Source organism: Urocitellus parryii, chromosome 7 (genome assembly GCF_045843805.1).
Source record: "Urocitellus parryii isolate mUroPar1 chromosome 7, mUroPar1.hap1, whole genome shotgun sequence".
Lineage (NCBI taxonomy): Eukaryota > Metazoa > Chordata > Mammalia > Rodentia > Sciuridae > Urocitellus > Urocitellus parryii.
The window spans coordinates 37085692-37106195 of NC_135537.1; the positions used below are offsets into that span (position 1 = coordinate 37085692).

A 20504-nucleotide genomic window follows, 5' to 3' on the forward strand; every position below is an offset into this window, starting at 1 on the left:
TTGTTTATAATTTACCCAGGCTATGGTATTCTATTATGACAGGAAAAAAAAAAAAGTTAAACTAGCTGTTTCTACTATTCTAAATAAATCCTGGTTCTCATTCTTTTATTTATTGTCTTACTGAAAGATACTCTTCTGTCTACCTAGCTTCCCTAAACCAGTTAGTAGGTGCTTGCTTTCCCTATTATGCCATTTCCCTTGGTCACCATTTAGTTATGTCCACCACATTTCTATTCAAAATATGTATAATTCTTTCCATTAGCACTGCCATTTTTTTTCATTGCAACATTCACCTTTTTACTCTCTCTCCTCTATACTTGCTGCTTAAGTTTGTTCCAAAAGTGTAAATATGATAAAGCCTTTTGATTTTTCCCTTTAGCACTCAGTCCAAACCCTTTAAAATGACTTTCAGAGCCTCTTATAACCAAAGGGGGCTTATTTATCTCAACAGTCTGAACTCTTACCATTGTTTCTACTTACTCTAAGCTCTGCTTACACAGGAGCTGTTTGGTTTCCCCAGGTCTGACCAAGTGTTTCTCATCCAGTTCATAATGGAAGACTCATCTTGGCCATGACATATTCCAGGAATCCTTTTCTAAGTCACAAAGACTTCAATGTAAACACATGTTATTAACTACCTTTTAAGTATCTGCTTACCTGTATGTCTCACTCAATGAATTATAACTTTATTTAAGAAGAGGTAAAAGGACTGTGCTCATCCTTTTGTTATAAGTAAATATGTATTAAAGACAACTATCTGATCACCTGCAAATGACCTTTTAATATACATAGTGAAAAAGAACACCAGACTAGAAGAGTTATAGTCTTACTTCAACTGCTTAACTCTGATAGCAACAGCTGACCATCTGTAAAATGTGTCCTTTATTCTTTTCTTCTGGACTAGAAATGATCTTGACAGTCTCTCCCCCTCAATATTCTTCTACACAGAATTAGCAATAATAACATAATCTTATTTCAAGGATAACTAGCAATTAATAAGACAAACTGATTTTTAAAATGCTTTTACCCAATTATTGATAGTTTTATTTATTTCTCCTTTCCTCTTTATTTAGTGGTTGTTTATCACCCTGTCAGAGGGTTTGGGACGTGTCACACTTATCTTGCCTCAAAGATTATTCTCTAAGCTTTATTTGCCTTTTACTAATTTGTTGTTTCAGATGGTCTCACACTCATCTACAGAAATGAGTCCTCTTAAAATTTTTGACTTTCTTGTTATTGTACCTCTGTCAACTCTCATCCAGCTAGCTCAAATAAATGTTTTCTTTCTCAACCTGAATCCAAAACTAATCCTAATCCAAGCTAATAATCATGAATTATACGTCAAGCAAAAAGGAAGGAAATGGCTGGAAATAAAGATAAAAATTTTAAAAAGATAAGCACTGTCAGTATCTGATGTGCTAGAAATGTTGACGAATACTTTTGAGTGTCTCCATAAAACATCTTCATATTACCACAGTCTCCTAAAACTATTTTTACTTGAAGTAGAACAAATTTAGAAATTATTCAAGTTTATGGGTTTTTAAGTCTTCTTTTAAGGTTATTATTTCTAGAATATTAATTCCTATCATTTTCCATTACAAGTTTACAGATGCTCTTCAACTTATGATGAAGTGACATCCCACTAACTCATCACAAGTTGAACATTACAGCTTAGCAACAAAGTACAACTAGAGAGAATCTGTGGTTTACCCTGGTGATCAATCACATTTCTTACTGAGAGCTGCAGCTGACCATTGCTGCCCATCATCACAAGATAGCATTCCAAGAAGGAGAACCATATCCTCTGAATCATTATTGCAAGCAAAGACCAAAGTTCAAAATAAAAGTATGGTTTCTAATAAATGCATATCACTTTGTACCACCATAAAGTGTTGAACCATCACAAATCATGGGTCATAGGTAATTCAAATTCATCGTGGGTTTAACAAAAAAAAAAAAAAAGAAAAAAGAAAGAATTTTTTGAATTAGTCTTGGATTTTAATTCTAAAAATATCTTTGCTTCTATATAAAATGCATTCAAATTGTAAGAGCTATTTTTCAAGGGAACACTAGATCACAATACATGGAAGGGGCTGGGGATGTGGCTCAAGCGGTAGCGCGCTCGCCTGGCATGCGTGCGGCCCGGGTTCGATCCTCAGCACCACATACCAACAAAGATGTTGTGTCCGCCGAGAACTAAAAAATAAATATTAAAAATTCTCTCTCTCTCTCCTCTCTCACTCTCTCTTTAAAAAAAAAAAAAAAAACAATACATGGAAGGTTTTCTCTTTTTATATTATATCCAATGGTTGACCAATACAGTAAAATCTCAACTGTACCTCAAAAGGAAAACATTGAACTGCAACTAGAATACAAATTATAGTGAAAAATAAAGGCACATTAAACATTTCAGTCACCAGTTAGACTGAAACTGTTAAAAATTAAAGAGAAATGCAAATTATGCTATCTCAAAAATCTTATATTTTATTCAGGTACATATAATAAGACCCATAAAGAATTTTTAAACTGATAGACTGTGGCTTTCAGAGCATATATTCTTTAAGCATGAAACTATTTTTGAACATGAAACTACTTAAGTAATAAGATTATGTAAAAATCATTGTGCAAGCATGCCTTGCACCATTGTGACCTATAAATAACTTAGCTGAAAGTCAGTACTTTGTAGAAGAAATAGTTATAACATTTACTTATGTTACCAGAAAATATCAAATACCACAGAAAAATATACCATAAATGGGAGCTGATTCATAATTTTATTAAATGTTGGTAAATACTGCTAGAAAATAACTTTCAATGAATAAAATACATGAATATAATACATGAATATATATATATGCACACATATATTCATATGCCCCAATGAGAAAATTTTACAAAACTATAATTTTATTCAATATAGCTTTACTTTTGTTGTTGTTTTACAGTGCTAAAGATGGAACACAAGCATTTGCACAAGTGAGGGAAGCACTCCATCACTGAGCTATATACCCCTAGTCCTTAATGTAGGTTTTTATTTCTATTTTTTCATACAAGTTGTTAATATGAACACTTCCTTATGTAATATCAAATATTTTATTGGCTAATTTCAAAGAGGGACTTCTAGGGATATATTCTGATCTATTTCATAATTTTATACTATTTGACAACAAAGATGACTTGTGATTTTCACAAATAACTGAGATAAATTTTCTTATGTTTTAAATATAAGTCTTTAAATACATCTTATATTATCCCCTTAGAATTGAGTCTTAGAACCGGGATTATAAAGAATAAAAAATTTTGCTAAATTGATTTGTGGAGACTATATCAATTCATACTCCTATCACAGTTTTATGAAATTGTTTATCATACAGATTTCACAATCTTCGATTTTATCATTTATTAAATATCTGTCAATTTCATTACTTATTATTGTCCATTTCATTGACTTCTAACAGTTTGAAATTTTTTCACTGTTTTGGTTATTTTCCCATAGTGTATTTGTATTTTTGTTATTTTATTGTTTGTCTATAACTGAGTTTTCCACAACTTTGTCTACTGTATCCTTGCAGAGATTTCCACAACATTTCAGATTTCCATATTTTAAGTGAAATGAAAGCAGAAATTTAATCTAAGGAGAAACTAGAATTTCCACCTTTTTACATTCAAGGAAAGGCTTCAGATAATTTAGATAATACTTCACTTTTAATTATCACAAGAAAAATACAAGATAACTACTATATTTTGAATGTCATAACAGAATGTTAGCTCTAGGAAGTTTGGGAACCCCTCTCTCATGGGTATTGGAGGGGGAGAGAGAAATCCTTAATGCTTAAGCGGTGCCAAACATACAATAGGTATTCAAATATTTTCTGTATGAATTCCTTTCTCAAAGCACTCTAATAATTTAAACACAATATTTACTTAACAAAAAAATAGGCTTGAACATTTTTTTATTTACTTAACAAAAAGCAAAAACAAAACCAAAAAAACCTTATTCTGCCAAGTTAAAATACTGACAAAAGGACTGGCTGAAGGAAACTTAGTATGACAAGATTTCAAAAGCCCAACTCAAATTAAGATCTATACCAGAATTATTCTACAATTAATTGTTCCTTTGAAAATGAGGAAACTCTTACTTCATCACTGCCCTCTGCCGGTGGTATTATTTCCCTTTATTTTTCCCTGCATGCCCTAAACTGTGGCTTCACAACATTACCTCAGACCTGCCTGTAACTACACCAGCTTAAAACAGCCTAACCATCTGGAATTTAGTGTGGTTGTAGGAAATAAGTTCTGTTCCAGTTTAAAGCTCTGCATTGTTTTTGGGTTGTCTGAGTCGGATGCTTTAGGATTCTACACTTTTCAACAGCCTTTGAGCTATTTTATACAACAGTAGGTTGCAGGTTATGGACAGCAATACAAATTTTTTATTTTTTCATAATTATCTTAAATTTTTAATGTTTTCATTAATACAGTATACTATATATAATCACTGTGACATATTCATAAATGCATAGAATAATTTGCTCCATTCACTCCTCAGTATTCCCCCACCACTGTCCTCATGATCCCTTTCTTCCACTCTACTGTATGTCCTTTTATTTTTTTAATTGGTGCATTATAATTATACATAAAAGTGAGATTCATTGTGATATATTCATACAACCACATAGAATAATTTGGTCAATTTCATTCCATAGTTCCTCCCCTTTCCCTCCTCTCTCCCCTTTAATCCCTTCCCCTACTCTACTTTTCTCCCATTTTTATGAGGTCTCCTTTTTAAAGAAAATTTGTATCTCTCTCTAGATTCCACATATGAGAGAAAACATTCAACCCCTGTGTCTAGCTTATTTCACTTAGCATGATCTTCTCTAGTTTCAACCATTCACCAACAAATGAGTGTTGTCTGAGTGTAACTTCATTGTGTTTACACCACATTTTCTTTATTGATTAATCTGATGAGAGACACCTACTCTGGTTCCATAATTTGGCTACTTGAACTACACTGCTATGATCATTGGAAAGCAAGTATCAATACAGAATGCTGATTCTTCTTCTTTTTTTTTTCCCCAAGAATGCTGATTCTTGACCCAAATAAATTCTGTCAGGTAGAAGTGCAGTTGACCTCCCTTCTTTACTCTGGGAAGAAACCAGTTTTCCCATTTCCAAGTTTATTTTAGTATGATTTATAAATGCCTGTTTTTTCCTCCTTGTGATCTGCCTATCATATCTACCTAGTTCACTCATTAACAATGAGTTAAATAAAGCTTTTAACACTTTTCCATTTTATAGCTTTACAAGTGTCATGAGTTTACCTTTAAAAAAATTGTTCCTTTTTTAAAAATTTTTTAATATTTATTCATTTTTTTTTTTAGTTTTCGGTGGACACAACATCTTTATTTCATTTTTTTTATGTGGTGCTGAGGATCGAACCCAGCACCCCCCACATACCAGGCGAGGGCACTACTGCTTGAGCCACATCCCTAGCCCCAAAAATTGTTCCTTAACACACTAAAGCCACACTAATTTTTCCCCTAATTTAGAAATAAAATGATAAAAACTAAAGACCTGTAGACAACAGGCTATGTTCAAATGGCAATAAAATAAAATACATTCTTTGGACCACTCTATATTTGCTGAAAACTTATCATGTTCTAGTCATGGCTTTTGTCCTCAGAAACTCCCAGTCTCAAGGGGAAGGAATCCCATAAACAGTTACAACTGTCTGCAGTGTGATATCATCAAAGTGTCATGGCAAAATTTAGAAGGAAAGGAGGAAAGGGGAGATGGGGAGGAGGGGGAGGAGGAAGGATGAGGAGAAAGAAGGCCAAATGTCAGAAGGAAGTGAAAGTAAAACAAACACCCCCCCCCATATTCCCATATATGAACAACTAACTCCTGTTACTTATTTTACAACAATGGTGTAAGGAATGGTTCCAGTGTGTATTGTTTCAACTAAAAGGGGTACAAACCTGCCTGTGGAATAGGGCTTCCTAAATAGGGGACAGAACACTAGGAGAAGGGGCAGAGAGCAAAGACAATTTCATCCCCAGATTTTGTATGAAAGCCACAAAAGAGCCAACTATAAAATTTGGACAGGATCACAAAGTTAGTTTTACTGAACCTTAAACACATAAGCTAGGACTTACAAAACTAAACAGTTACCTAATTGACTTATATCAGTTTCTAAAATATAAAGTGAGGTAATAATAACTTTTTGATCCAAATAAAATATACTTTAGATAAAATATAAAATATAACACATTTATAGTTAAATTTACTTATAGCCCATTTTCAACCTAAATATTTCTTCTATACAATTTACTACTTACTAATGAAGCTACTACTTATTTACTTTTAATACCATTTTACTTTTACTATGCAAACAGTTTCTAAAAAAACCTGCCAAAATTTTGACCTTGTGCTGTAAATGAAGGAAACAAGTGGTCACCCACAAGACTCAAAGGGTTTCTTTCTCTGGCTTCCTTCCAGAATCCAGGATCATTCAAAGGAACACGTAAAGTAATTTCCTGTTTGCTATTGAAACTGTTGCTAACTCCTGGAATCATGGCTTCCAGGAGACATTTCAGTGTGGAAGGAGGATTCTGAAAGTAGTTGAAGCAATTTCTACTTATATTCAGAAATACATACCAACTGATTTATCAAAATAACTTTAAGAAAATGTAAACTGGATCAGGATATGTTGGAATATAGAGAACAAGGAAGGAAGACACTCGGATAAAAACTTTAAGTGATTAGGGTACTATTTCAAACAGGATAATACTAAAATTTTGCACTATGTTTTACCGTACTTAAGAATACAGTATTTAGGGCCTAGGTTGTGGCTCAGTGGGCAGAACGCTTGCCTAGCATACATAAGGTACTGAGTTCGATCCCTGGAACCACATAAAAATACACAAATAAAATAAATACATTGTGTCCATGTACAACTAATAAATAAATAAATAAATAAATTTTTTAAGAATACAGTATTTAACTCAATCTTCACAACAATCCTATCTTCTAGGATAAGAATATCCATTTTCCACAGATGGAAAAAAAAACAATCAAAAAGTCAAAAAGGTTGACTTCCTCAAAATAAAATAGTTTACAATGAATGAAGGCAATCCCAGAATACAAACCATTCATTCACTCATTCTGCCATGGTTATTTATTTCTATGTCTTCAATATATTCACAATTACTTTACATTAGAGACTCTAAGGCATCATTATATTTCTACAGATGAAGAACTTGAAATAAAGTTTTTGCGGGATCAATGAGTGCAAAAATAATGAAAATTATACTAAATATGCACAATAAAGTATGAGAATAGCAAAGAAATACTGAAAAAGTAGACTTTAAACAAAGAATTTGACAATCAACTAAAACACAAAGTAGCTCCATGACTGCCAAAAGAAAAAAATATATATTTTTAACATACATTGGCTTTAATATATACATTTAAATACATATCTGTTTTAAATACAAAGTCCCTTAATTAATATTATAGATAGAAACTTTCATTTCTTATATTTGAAAATACTGTGCTGCTTTCATAATAATTTGTTAAACTTTCTACCAAAAAATGTTATAATCAAAATGCTTGACAGATATTTCACCAAAACATTCATGATGTGTGTATATATGTGCAAACATGTACATGTATGTCTCTAAATGAAAAAAAACATAACAGATTTTTAATAAGTAATTAGTACAATAATAGTCCTGTGCTATAAATGCAGCAATCTCAAAATGCTATATCCTGGTAACCATTATAATCCTTTAGAAATTGTTTATATTATGCCTAGAAATCACTTTGTTCATATATTCCCACAACTAGTTCATATGGTAAAGAGATCAGTAAACTTACTTTTATGCGTAACATCTTTAACATTTGCTCCCCTTTCCGTGCTTGTGATTAAATGTAACATTTTGAAATCTCAAAGTTCTGAGAAAAACATAAATCCTTGTCTCACAGCTGCTGTTTGACTCTAGAAACACATGCATTTTCTTTTCAAGCATCTACCATCAAAACTCCCAAAGGGCTTGGACTGGAGAACACCTGCATCTCTTCATTTAGTTCCAATAACAGAGTCCAAACTCCAAAATTACAAAAATAGACCCTCTGTTCAGCTGTAGTTACATTTTGCCCCTAATTCCCATGAACAAAAATGCTAGGAGCATGAAATCATTCAGGCAAGCTCTGTCATCAAGAGGATAAGATTTTTTGCACCAGAAGCCCAATGGGAACATGATAGAAAACTGGCAACAATTACAGATAAAGTACATAGTAAAATCCTCAGGGAAGGGAGAGGAAATGTAATAAGATAGATGGGTATAATTTTTACACATTTATGCCCAAACCACAAATGTGAATTGTCTTTAATTGCTACAAGATATAAGCATTCTTACTCATAGGTTCTGTCAAAACTACTAAAAACAAAACTTCCAAAGCAATCCATTTAATTCTACATCATGAGAATTTTTTGAAACAAACAGGCATTTCCTATAAACTGAAATTTGCAATGCAAAATGCTGTTTGCATTTTAAAATCTCTGTAGCAATTAATATTCTAACCAACCAACATTTAATGGTATGTGTTTGATCATAGTTTTTTTAAAATATTTTTTAATTATACATGAACACAATATCTTTATTTTATTTATTTTTATGTGGTGCTGAGGATTGAACCCAGTGCCTCACATGTTCAAGGTAAGCGCTCTGCCACTGAGCCACAATCCCAGCCGTTTGATCGAAGTTTTAATAAATTTAACTGAATTTCTTGAGACTAGATTATAACTTTCCCTTTCACTAAATGACTAAAAGTTCCCTATGTTTGGTGACTAACATCAAATTATTTTTTATTTATAACAACACAATAAAGTTGAAAACAGTATACTTTGAGAATTGATGGCACTTTTTTTAAAAATATATATATGTTTTTTAGTTGTCAATGGATCCTTTTTATTTATTTATATATGGTGATGAGGATCAAACCCAGGGCCTCACACATGCTAGGCAAGCGCTCTACTATTAAGCCATGACTCTAGCCCTTACCTTTTGAGAACTTTTGAGGAATAAGAAGATTGGCTTAAGTTGTCATTCGTTTTCAATAATATTTTAAGAAAAGCATTTGTTTTACATTATTTTAAAATAGCATCAGAATCAACTAGTTCTGTTTTTTCTAATCTTATTAAGAAAATGATACTTTTGAGTTCTACGGATTAAAAGAAAAAATTAACATGTCACTTTTACAAGTAACTAGTCAACCAAATATTTTTAAGTATGTCTTTGTTTTTAATGGGTAAGCAAAATAAATTAGGTCAAATTTCATAGGAATAAGTATAAAAATCTTTATACACGTTCATACGCGAATGTAGACATATAAAATATAAAAAGATGCACTAAAGTAGTTCACGTAAAAAAAGACCTTTCTAATAACGCATGAGTTCAAAACAAAACAAAAAACACCTTATGCTTTCTAGTAACACATGAGTTCAAAACAAACAGCAACTAATCTGAAGTCTTCTATACAAATCTAAGAGGTTACACTATACTTTGTGTTACATAGAAGACTGTGTTAAATTTTGGAGTATTATCTTAAAAGAGACATTTTCAAACATATAGTGGAAATAATCAGAATGGTGATCAATATATCTATGGGAAATGATTGAAGTCAATTTATGATATTTAGCCTAGACTATTTAAAGTTGCAAAGCAAAAAACAAAAAAACAAAACAAACAAAAGAAAAACTCCAGTGGAACATCAATTGTATTGAAGACAGAAAGAAGGAAGAATTGAGCTAGGGCTAAACTGACCGCATTAAAAGGTAAACAGTGCGATTATAAATTAAATGGTGAATAATGGAGTAGGAAATAGGGAAGAAAAATTATACTGAGTTTATTTTGAAATGAGTTAGTCACCATTCAAATATCTTTATGAAACCTGCTAAGAAGTGGCTGAAATTTGGGAGTTTGGATCTCAAAAGAAAATAAATGGAAAGAGATAAATTTATAGTTGGTTGCTAAAAGCAGAAGTGCTGATTAGACCATCCTAAAAAAAAAAGAAGAGGATCAATACATAATCTTAGGGAAACAAGATGTCCTATATTTAAAGAACAAAAAAGAAACCCTTTGGGGGGAAATAATGAAAGAAGAACCAAAAGCAACACTGTTTTTGGTGTTTAGAATTGTAAGGGGCTTAAAATTTTACCCAACCACAATTTCATGAATGCTGTAGAAGACATGACTCCTCAAAGACTGAGGACTTTATGTACATTATCACAGGAAGCAACACCAGGATCAACATATTTCTATCAACATCTTTGCCCCAAAGTTCTACATACATGACAGCACAAAGATGTGTCCAAATCGATATGGTGAATTACAGAATATATGAACCCTGTGTTGAGGAGCCAAATGTTTTATGATGGGCAGTTAAGCATGCCTTCCTTGGCTGCAGAGGTAAACAAGGACTTATCTTCCAACCGGAGAACTGTTTCCTAACACATGGAGGCCAAGATAGACTAAGGTTTGGGTATAGGAGTAAATGCTAGTGACTGAAGAGAATAAAACAAGGAGGGGAAAAAGAACTAAGAGAGATGAGATTTATCAACTATATCTAAGGCTGATATATTATTTCGTATCATCAGTAAAAATAAAAGAAGACCAAGAAATGGAAATTATAGTCCAGTGAACAAATGTCCTTATAGTAATTAGAATTATTAACAGAGAAAGATACTAGTGAATAATTTCTCCAATGGTGGTTACATGCAGAAGAACAAGGAGGAAGACCTATGGGGGTGGGGGAAACTAACATGTATCAAGAATTTATACAGGGCACAGTGGTGCATGCCTGTAATCCCAGTAGCTGGGGAAGATGAGACAGAAGAATCATGAGTTCAAACCCAACTTCAGCAAAGCCCTAAGCAACGCTGCCTTCCTCTAAATAAAATATTAAAAAACGCTGGGTATGTGGCTCAGTGTTTAAGCACCCCTGGGTTCAGTCCTTGGTATCAAAAAAAAAAGAAATTATTATTTATCTATCTAATAATTTATCCCTTGATCCTCTGTCATAAATGTTCATTCAGTTATTCATTCATTCAGCAAATGATCTCTCAAGCATTTCTTAAATGTCAGGCAATGTTAAGAGGCCCTGCAGATAAAATGATAAGCAACCAAACCTCACTCTGGAACTCACTATCAAATGGTACAGACTGTACAATATATCCTGTCATAAGAGCTATGAAAGAAAAGTACAGTGAACTATGAAAGTACGTTAGCAGAGATACTTAATCAAATTGGACAGCAGGGGAAAAGATAAAAGGATTTTGAGGGAACTCTTCCTTGAAGAGGTATATGTTAAGTTTGAGCTGGCATTAAACAGATATAAAAAGGGAAAGGATAGTTGTAAGAATCAAAGGCAGAAAAAAAACAGGATATATAAAAGCATAATCACCACCAAGAGATTAAAAAACGTGATTTGGAGCAAAGAAAGATAGGGAGTCTCTAACACTGCCTAAGCAACTGAAATAATTGCTTCTAAGTTCTTTTGATTCTAAGATGATAGTGCTTCCTAATAATTTTATATTCCTAAACAGTAGACACTCTAAATTTTATTTATACATTAATGCCATAATTAACAAAGACTTTTTGGCAAAAAAAACATGGTATAAATCATAAAATACAGCACATGAAGAAGAACCAAAAGACTGTATGTAAAAGGGCAGAAAAATGTTCAGAACTTATTTGAAATATTTTATATAAATCAACTATAGTCAACAAGTGTTCCACCTATGAAGGAGAAAGGCATTTACTTCACTATTTGACTTCTACTATCTATACAAAAGTAAGAAATGTTAGTGTCATTAAATGAACCTCCAGAAGAATAAACATGAATTGGGTTGGCACAGTCCCACTGGAGCCCACTGCTCCTTCACTGTAACCAGTCAGTCAAGTGCAGAAGGCAATCAAGGGGGAAAGAGGGACAAGTACAAAGGGAGTTGCTAATACTTCAAGGACAAAGCAATGTTGTAATATCATTAGAGTGTGGCTATTCTGACAGTGCTTATTGTAAAGTTAGAAAGAAACTCCTCAAAGGTAAAAACTTTTTAAGACTGGGGGTTCAATGTTTAGTAATGTGGATCCTAAGGTTAATAGACAAAATGTTAAATAGCCTAAGAAGTGAGAAAATGTTATAATCTGAAGCTTCAAGTTCTATTCTCACTTGCTAGGCACATGGATAAGTCATTTAACTTCTACATCTCTATTTCTTCCTCAATAAAACACAAATATTTGATAGGCTTAACACAATCTTGTTTTGTAAATAAATAATTTACACAAAAGTTATTTTTAAATTATAAAAGTATATTAAATTCAACTAAAATTCATGAATTTTCTATCATATTATTTCCAAATTCCCATCAATAAAGCTGTCCATTCCCAGACAATCTGAAATCCCCAAAGTCTGCCTGACAGCTCCCCTGAAAATTCACTTCTATATAACATCACAACATTTACTGGTCCCCAGTTATAATCTCCTGCGCTTCTGTGTGGGAACATACATGCACAAATTGCCTGCTGTCTTCCACATGTCATGCCAGTATCCTTGATCCTCAGAAGATAATCAGTATGATCATTAAATTCTACAAACCCCTGGGGAAAAGTTCATTAACATGTCACCTTGACATCTATCTGCTTCTGAAAAGCCAGCAAGGGTAACCTATGCTTCCCTTAATTCTTGATCTAGAAGGGTTTAACTATTCAGCTCTTTAGTAGCAGGGGGTGGGGGCGGGGCTGTGCACCACTGGTGGCAGAAGGCAGCAGTACTAGGAATTGAACCCAAGGATGCTATATCCTCAGTCCTTTTTGAGACCTGGTATAGCTAAGATGATAAGGCTGGCCTGAAACTTGTGATCCTCCCTTCAGCATCAGTAGTAGCTAGGATTACAGACCAGCACTATGGTGCCCAGCTCCTTTAAAATTAAAAATCAAGGAAGACTCCCTTTTTGTCTCATTCCTTAAGATGTTACAGTCACAAAAATGAAAGAAAAACAAATATAATCCTTGCTTACTTGCTCATTTATTCACTCTGAGACTACTCTCTGCTGAATAATATTCTAAGCATCAGAAATACAGCAGAGATTAAAAAGAAGAAGATGGAAATTCCAACACCAAAATAAAATTCTGACAGCACAGAAAAAAGGCAACAAGACAAACTGTATAGTAATATATAGTGCAGTATCTTACAGTAGACTATGATAACAAGTAAGAAAAACTAAATAGGGAAAATAAATATCAATATATGTGTGTATATTTGTAAGCACAGGCAAAAGACGGGGAAAATATGAAAGTGCTTGCTAAGAGACTAATTTTCATAAAATCTCGACTATTAATAAATTACATCTTTATTTGAGACTTATTTATGATTTGCCTATAACATCAGCCATACACACAAAGATACACAAAAGTGTGCACACACATTCATTCTCCCTCCCTCCCCCCACACCCCACTCCTCTATAATTTAAATCTTGTTGCATGGCATAAGATTAATCAAGTTCATATTAAAACTGGCTTTAAGAAAATACTATGAGCTCTCTAAACCATATCATAAATACCTAAGCTACGAATGTGTGTGGTAGTTCCAAGGTGGATGGAAAATTTAAATTTAAGACTGCCCTAAATAAAATATTTTAACGTAGCTTAAGTATAAGCACTTTATAATTTAGGATTAAAACATACTCAAAGTAATATTTTCTAAGCACCGTATAAATAATTACATTATAATTTTACACAATAATTCATAAGCATCACCAAACCAACACTAATATTGAAGACTAGGTGAATTTCCTTACCAGCAAGACAAATTATGTAACTTTACCCTCAATATCACAGATACTTTTCTTATACCAGTGTACTTTTAGAACCATATAAAAAGTAAAAAAATGAAAATACAACGTTTGTGAACCTAAGAATGCACTGAAATTGCAAATAATATGAATATTGTAAGAAGAAACACATTTAAATATGCTGAGCTCATTATTTATTCTGTTTATACAGCAAAAAAAAAAAAAATACAAACCCTAGCCCAACTCAAGAGTATGGCAAATTCAAATAAGATTTGTACATTCTCAGATATAAAACTTACAAATTTATGGTCTGGTCATTTTGATGCATATCTTAATAATTTGGTAACCTAAACCCAAAACCTACTAAAAACTACTATGTGGATAATTATATAAAGAAATTTAGTAAACTGCATATTTAAGAAACATGATTAAATATACATTATCAAAAGCAGTATATTTAAGCACCAATCTCTTCTCCCTAGAATGAGAGGAGGCAAGCCACATTAGCCAAATGCAATTCATTTTCTGTTTTTTGTAAATAGCATTACCTTGGAACATAATCATATCCATTCATTTCTGTCAATAGTTATTTTTGTGCCACTACAGCAGAACTTAACAGTTGAGATAAGAGACTATAAAGTATAAAAAAGCCCAAATATTAGCTATATGGCCTTTTCATAAAATATTTACCAATCTATGTCATGAAGATAGGTAAAATCTTCTATCCATAGCATAGTAGTGGTATGTGTTTTGGCCTCATCCTAACAACATTGTTTCCTTAAAATTCCTTATCATTCTCAATAGTACATTCTCAGACTGGCTTTCCAAATACTGCTTTCCACTTTCTAATGTGGATGCCATTCAGCTACAAGTGATACTGCAACAAAACTTACCTTCTCAATATTTTTTGTATTCCTGAATATGTGCATTCCTGCAATGCTTTAGTATTTGCCTTCAAGAATCATTGTCTACTTAGTCAAAAATCGTTTTATACTTTCTACTTTAAACTTAGTGATGTTTAACATACTCTATATAAGCAGCAGTACTTGTTGAATATGTTAATGGAATTATACCCTTAAGCAACTATTTAAAACCATTCACTGGCCAACTAATTCTAAAGAAAAACTCACACCCTTTACCCTAATAAGAAACCTCTATAGCAATATTTCCTATTTCTAGCATCAATGACTGACTACCTTTGCTTTACTAACCACATACTGGCGAACTGAGCTCAAGGGTGATGTATGTCTCTACCTATCATACCTTCTTTCTTTCCTAGTCTTTATTGATCTTTCTGATATCACTTATCAACACAAGAGGTATGGCTATGCTAATAAGAGTTGAATAAAATGAAATTTATTCTAGATAAAGTACCACTAGGAAAAAATGTAACTCTAAGAAATGATATCATAACATCTGATAGACTTTGTTTTTCTATAAATATGAACCCGAAGTTAAGAGATATACATAAAGCTAAATTTTCTTATTGTTATAAACACATTTCAATTATCAAAAATAATACAAAAATGAGCTGGGGATGTGGCTCAAGCGGTAACGTGCTCACCTGGCATGCTGGGTTCAATCCTCAGCACCACATAAAAATAAAATAAAGATGTTGTACCCACCGAAAACTGAAAAATAAATATTAAAAATTTCTCTCTCTCCCCCCTCTAAAAAAAAAATAATACAAAAATACTTCATCTAAATTTTGGAAAAGCACAATCGCAGAGACCATCCAAATGAACACAAATTACTTCTTTTAAAAAGCACATTTTTTAAAAGCCTTTCTGGAAAAGGAAATGCAAAATGAGGGAGTAATGACAGATTTGTACTTACCAGAATTATGGCAGTAGTCCATATATTGTGGAACTTGGACTGTGAAGGCTATCAAATCTGGAGCTAAGAGAGATTCTGGCTTTCTACTCTCATTGAGCCACTTGGTGCTATGAAGGTCTTTAGTGTCAGAAGGACCCTGAAGTAAGGGAATCAACTTCTCTTTTCCACTGTCACCTGAATAGAAATATTTATTGAAATATTTATTGAAAAAATAATAAATCTTGAAAAAACAAGAGCCAACAACAAATCGTATTGAGTAAAATATAGCAGTAACTTGATGTTTTGTACCAAAATATCAATTATATTTGGTAACTTTATAGCTATAATTAGTTATAAGGAATTGGTCTGATAAAAGCATTTTTAACTCTTTGTAATGAATACAGAATAAGTTCAGAACATTTTGTAAAAGAAAACAACATGAACGCATCATCTTTTACAAAATTAATAAAATCTTTACCATAACAAACTTATCTTGAAATTTAGTTTGTGCTAAAATAATTACGCATAATTTAAAAAGTAAATTATGAAATGAAACATTGGGTGAAAGCCAAAGTCAATTATTAGTCTAAATTTAAAGACAACTAGTTTTGTGTTTAATCCTACCAGAACAACATTTTAATTTAATGTTTGTCACATATAAGTCCTAATTCCCAAACAAAGCTTAAGCAAATATTCCTTCAAGTTTTCTCCCTCATAAACATTCTTAAACTACAGAAGTATTTTCTCCTTAAATAAAAATTAATTTGGTAAAAGTCAAGAAGTGTCATCCTGGCACTATTAAAATTTTTCAGTAAAGATTATTTTAAAAAATTAAAACCTTTGATTCATAGGAACAATGAGTAAATTCTTGTTTCAATAACGCTCCTTGTAAAATGCAAGGCCAATTCTCCTATACAGGCAATAAAGTTTTACACGGTCCAGCTGCACATACCTGGGGCTTTGGCACAAATTTTTATTGATCCCATGGTCCCAGAGGCACATTTGACCAATGATGTGCTGCAGTACTTCAATTCAACATTCTGGATTGAGCCCTCAAGAATTGGCAGGGGATTCTTAGATTTCACACCTAATAAAAGAAAACTGCAAATGTACTAGCCGATTGAATTTAAATAATTTTTATACTCCTTCACCAAGGCATTTAAACTTAATTATACTTTAATTATCTACCTCAGATGTTCTTACAGTGTTTGTGTTAGGTTTCAGAGTTCAATGTTTAAAAGGTGAAAAGATGCAGTTTTAAATAAATGGGCTGAACTCTCATAACTCTACTTATGCAGTCAGCTCTTGATAAGTTGAGGATGAGAAAAAGGAAATGTACAAATATTTACTTAAAAAACAAGAAACTTTTAAAAAATAATATTTGGCTTTAAAATATGCAATATGATTTTTCTTTTTTAAAAAATTTAACTTATAAATTGAGTTTCATTTTGGCAGGAGCACCTACACAGGAAACTACTGCGGTAAATAAAATGTCTTGGGCAGATGCAGTGTGAGACAAAAACAAAACAGGTCAGAAAAGTTCTTAGGTTAAAATGCAACAACTTTATAAACAGAATGGAAGCAAAGACATTTTTACCAGGTAACCAAAAAGGTAGATATTAACATCTTTACTGAGTGCTGTTCAAGTGAAGATAATAATTACCATTATTTAAAAATAAAACAATAGTGAGAAAACTTTTGAAAGAAAGAACATCATTTTGGTCATAAAAGATAGGTGACAATTATACAGGCAGACAAACATATAGAACATTATTCTGACCATGCTAACAAACACTAAAATGAGGAGAATGATGATGACCTCTAAACAATTAACATTCCCTCAAGTCTTACTATGTGTTACGCATACAAACTCATTCAATTCTCAGAAAAGGAATATAAAAAAAGATAATATGCATATTATCATCCTCATTTTACAGAAACTGATACAATGGATTAGAGGAGTTTTTTAATTTTTGCCTAAAGTACTATAGTTAGTAAGAAAAACGGCAAAGCTGTTTAACAAGGTCTAATTTATCACAGAAAACTTTTGCCTATTTTCACAAACACCCAAGAACATAATTGTCTTTTCTTCCCCATTCTACATTTTGACTTAATATACAATACTAACCATCATATTTGAGGATTATTTGACTATACAGGAACAATTAAAAACATAAACTTTCTCTGATATATTAAAATTATTCTAAAAAACTTTGATTTCAAACTTAAATATACTCAGAAAGACCCATAAACTCTCCAAAAGATTATGACAGCGTATTCCTGAGAAGTAGCCCTGGAATATATGATTTAACACACATACTAAATGATTTGCAAATGGTTATCAGCTAGTCTTGAAAAAACAGCTTCTCACATACTAATTCTAATTCTAATTAATTGGCTAATTTTCATTTGGTAATAATATATTTGTGCATCAACTGGTAGCTAGTTTCCAATAGTCTAGGCCAGTGTTCTATGTAAAGTAGTACCTATCATCAAAGAAGGAATACTGAATGGAGATCTATCACAGAATTCAATGATTCTATGAAATATATAAAATGGTATCTAAAATGCTGAGTATTTATGCATTTTAATTAAGCATTTTTACCAGTCTTGAAATCATGACTTGAAAAATGTAATATCTCAAAAAATTAAATAATGCAATAATACTCATAGTAGTACTAGTTATCATGACATCTAGCCTTGAGTGCCATGCAGTATGCTCGCTCTCTCTCTCTCTCTCTCTCTCTCTCTCTCTCTCTCTCTCACACACACACACACACATACCCATAGGTAGCTATTAAATATATATATGAATGAAGGCTTAGACAAATATAGATTTTGCGATTTTGCCAAAGACTTGAGTCATAAAGTGTCAAGGCATAGTTCACATTTGCTCTTGTAAGAAAGGATGCTGAGCTACCCTACAAATTTACATCTACTGTGAATGCAGGGAGTTATAATCAGAGGATGCTCTAATCACTATGCTAAGGATTAAAGGATACAGAGCTGAATGATATCTTCACCTCATTCAAGCCTCACAGACTCTCAATTTACAGATTTTTTTTCAAAAATATAGGAAATCTATAAGACAATCAGGAAGCTACTAAAACATTCTCTAAAGAGTTACTAACAATGTTCACAACCAAAGAATTCAACTAGTTTTCAGTGTGTGCAAAAGAATATGGATATAACAAATCTTTTTTAGTGATTTTATGATACTAGTGCTTTCACAGTTTACAAACCTTAGGATTCTACTTTAAATCATGAATGAGAGGTCTTTGTTAACATCTCATGAAGGCTATGTGCATACTATTAAAAGAAGTAGCCTGATAGCTCCTCTGATGAGAATCTTGTATACCTGTATGCAAGGCATGTTGGTTTAGACTAACACTGTGAAGATTCTCAACCATTTGCAAACCATTTAGTATGTGCAAACCATTGAGTATGGATGCAAAAATTCTTAACAGAATTCTGGAAAATCACATACAAAAACATATAAAAAAAGATAGTGCACCACAATCAAGTGGGACTCATCCCAGGAATGCAAGGTTAGTTCTACATATGGAAATAAATAAATGTAATTCATCACATCAATAGACTTAAAAAAAAGAATCATATGATCATCTCAACAGATGCAGAGAAAGAATTTGACAAAATACAGCCCTACTTCATGTTCAAATCACTAGAAAAACTAGGAATAGTAAGAATATACCTCAACATTGTAAAACCTATCTATGTTAAACTCAAGACCAGTATCATTCTAAATAAAGACAAATTGAAAGAATTCCTTCTAAAAACTAGAATAAGACAAGGATGACTTCTTTCACCACTTTTTTTAAGATGGACACAATATCTTTATTTTAATTATTTTATTTATTTTTATGTGGTGCTGAGGATCAAACCCAGTGCCTCACGCATGCCAGGCAAGGAATGTATCACTGAACCACAAGCCAAGCCCCTCTTTCACCACTTTTACACAACATCATCCTTGAAAATCTAGTGAGAGCAAATAGAAGAAAGAAATTAAAGGGATAAAAATAGAAAAAAAAAAGAACTCAAAGTATCACTATTTGTGATGACATGATTCTATATTTAGAAGAAAAAATTTCACCAGAAATTTTCTAGAAATAATAAATGAACTCAGCAAAAGTAGTACAATATAAAATCAACACCCATAAATCAAATGTGTTTCTATACAACAGTGATGAATCCCCTGAAAGAAAAAATATTTAAAAAACTACCCCATTCACAAGAGCCTCAAAAAAAACCCCAAAATATTTGGGAATCAATATAACAAAGAGGTGAAAGATCTGTACAATGAAAACTACAGGACACTAAAGAAAAAAACTGAAGAAGACCTTATAAGATGGAAAGATTTCCCATGTTCTTGGATAGGCAGAATTAACATTATCAAAATGGCCATTCTACCAAAAGTGTTATACAGATTTGATGCAATTCCTATTAAAAACCCAATGACATTCTTCATAGAAAGAGAAAAAAGCAATCATTAAATTCATTTGGAAAAAGAAGAGACACAAAATAGCCAAAGCAATCCTTCACAAGAAAAGTGAAGCAGGAGGAAATCACAAGACCAGACCTTGAATTATACTATATAGCCATAGTAACAAAAAATGGCATGGTATTGGCACCAAAACAGATACTAAGACCAATGTTACAGAATAGAAGACAGAGACAAACCCAAAATGAAAACAGTTATCTCATTCCAGACAAAGGCACCAAAAACATAAATTTGAGAAAATAGCCTCTTCAACAAATGGTGTTGGGAAAACTGGAAATCCATATGTAGCAAAATGAAAATAAACACCTATCTCTCAC

At 32.3% G+C, this 20504-nt stretch overlaps 1 protein-coding gene across 1 annotated transcript in view; it reads right to left on the minus strand.

Moving 5' to 3' along the window:
- The window catches only part of Vps13b (vacuolar protein sorting 13 homolog B), a 720349-nt gene that overhangs the window by 464499 nt on the left and 235346 nt on the right, over positions 1-20504 (minus strand). Inside the window, exons 18-19 of the mRNA XM_077801386.1 lie at positions 16621-16755; positions 15690-15863 (exon numbers count right to left, since the gene is read on the minus strand). Of these exons, the coding sequence (XP_077657512.1) occupies positions 15690-15863; positions 16621-16755 (309 nt within the window). The remainder of the gene's footprint in view (positions 1-15689; positions 15864-16620; positions 16756-20504) is intronic.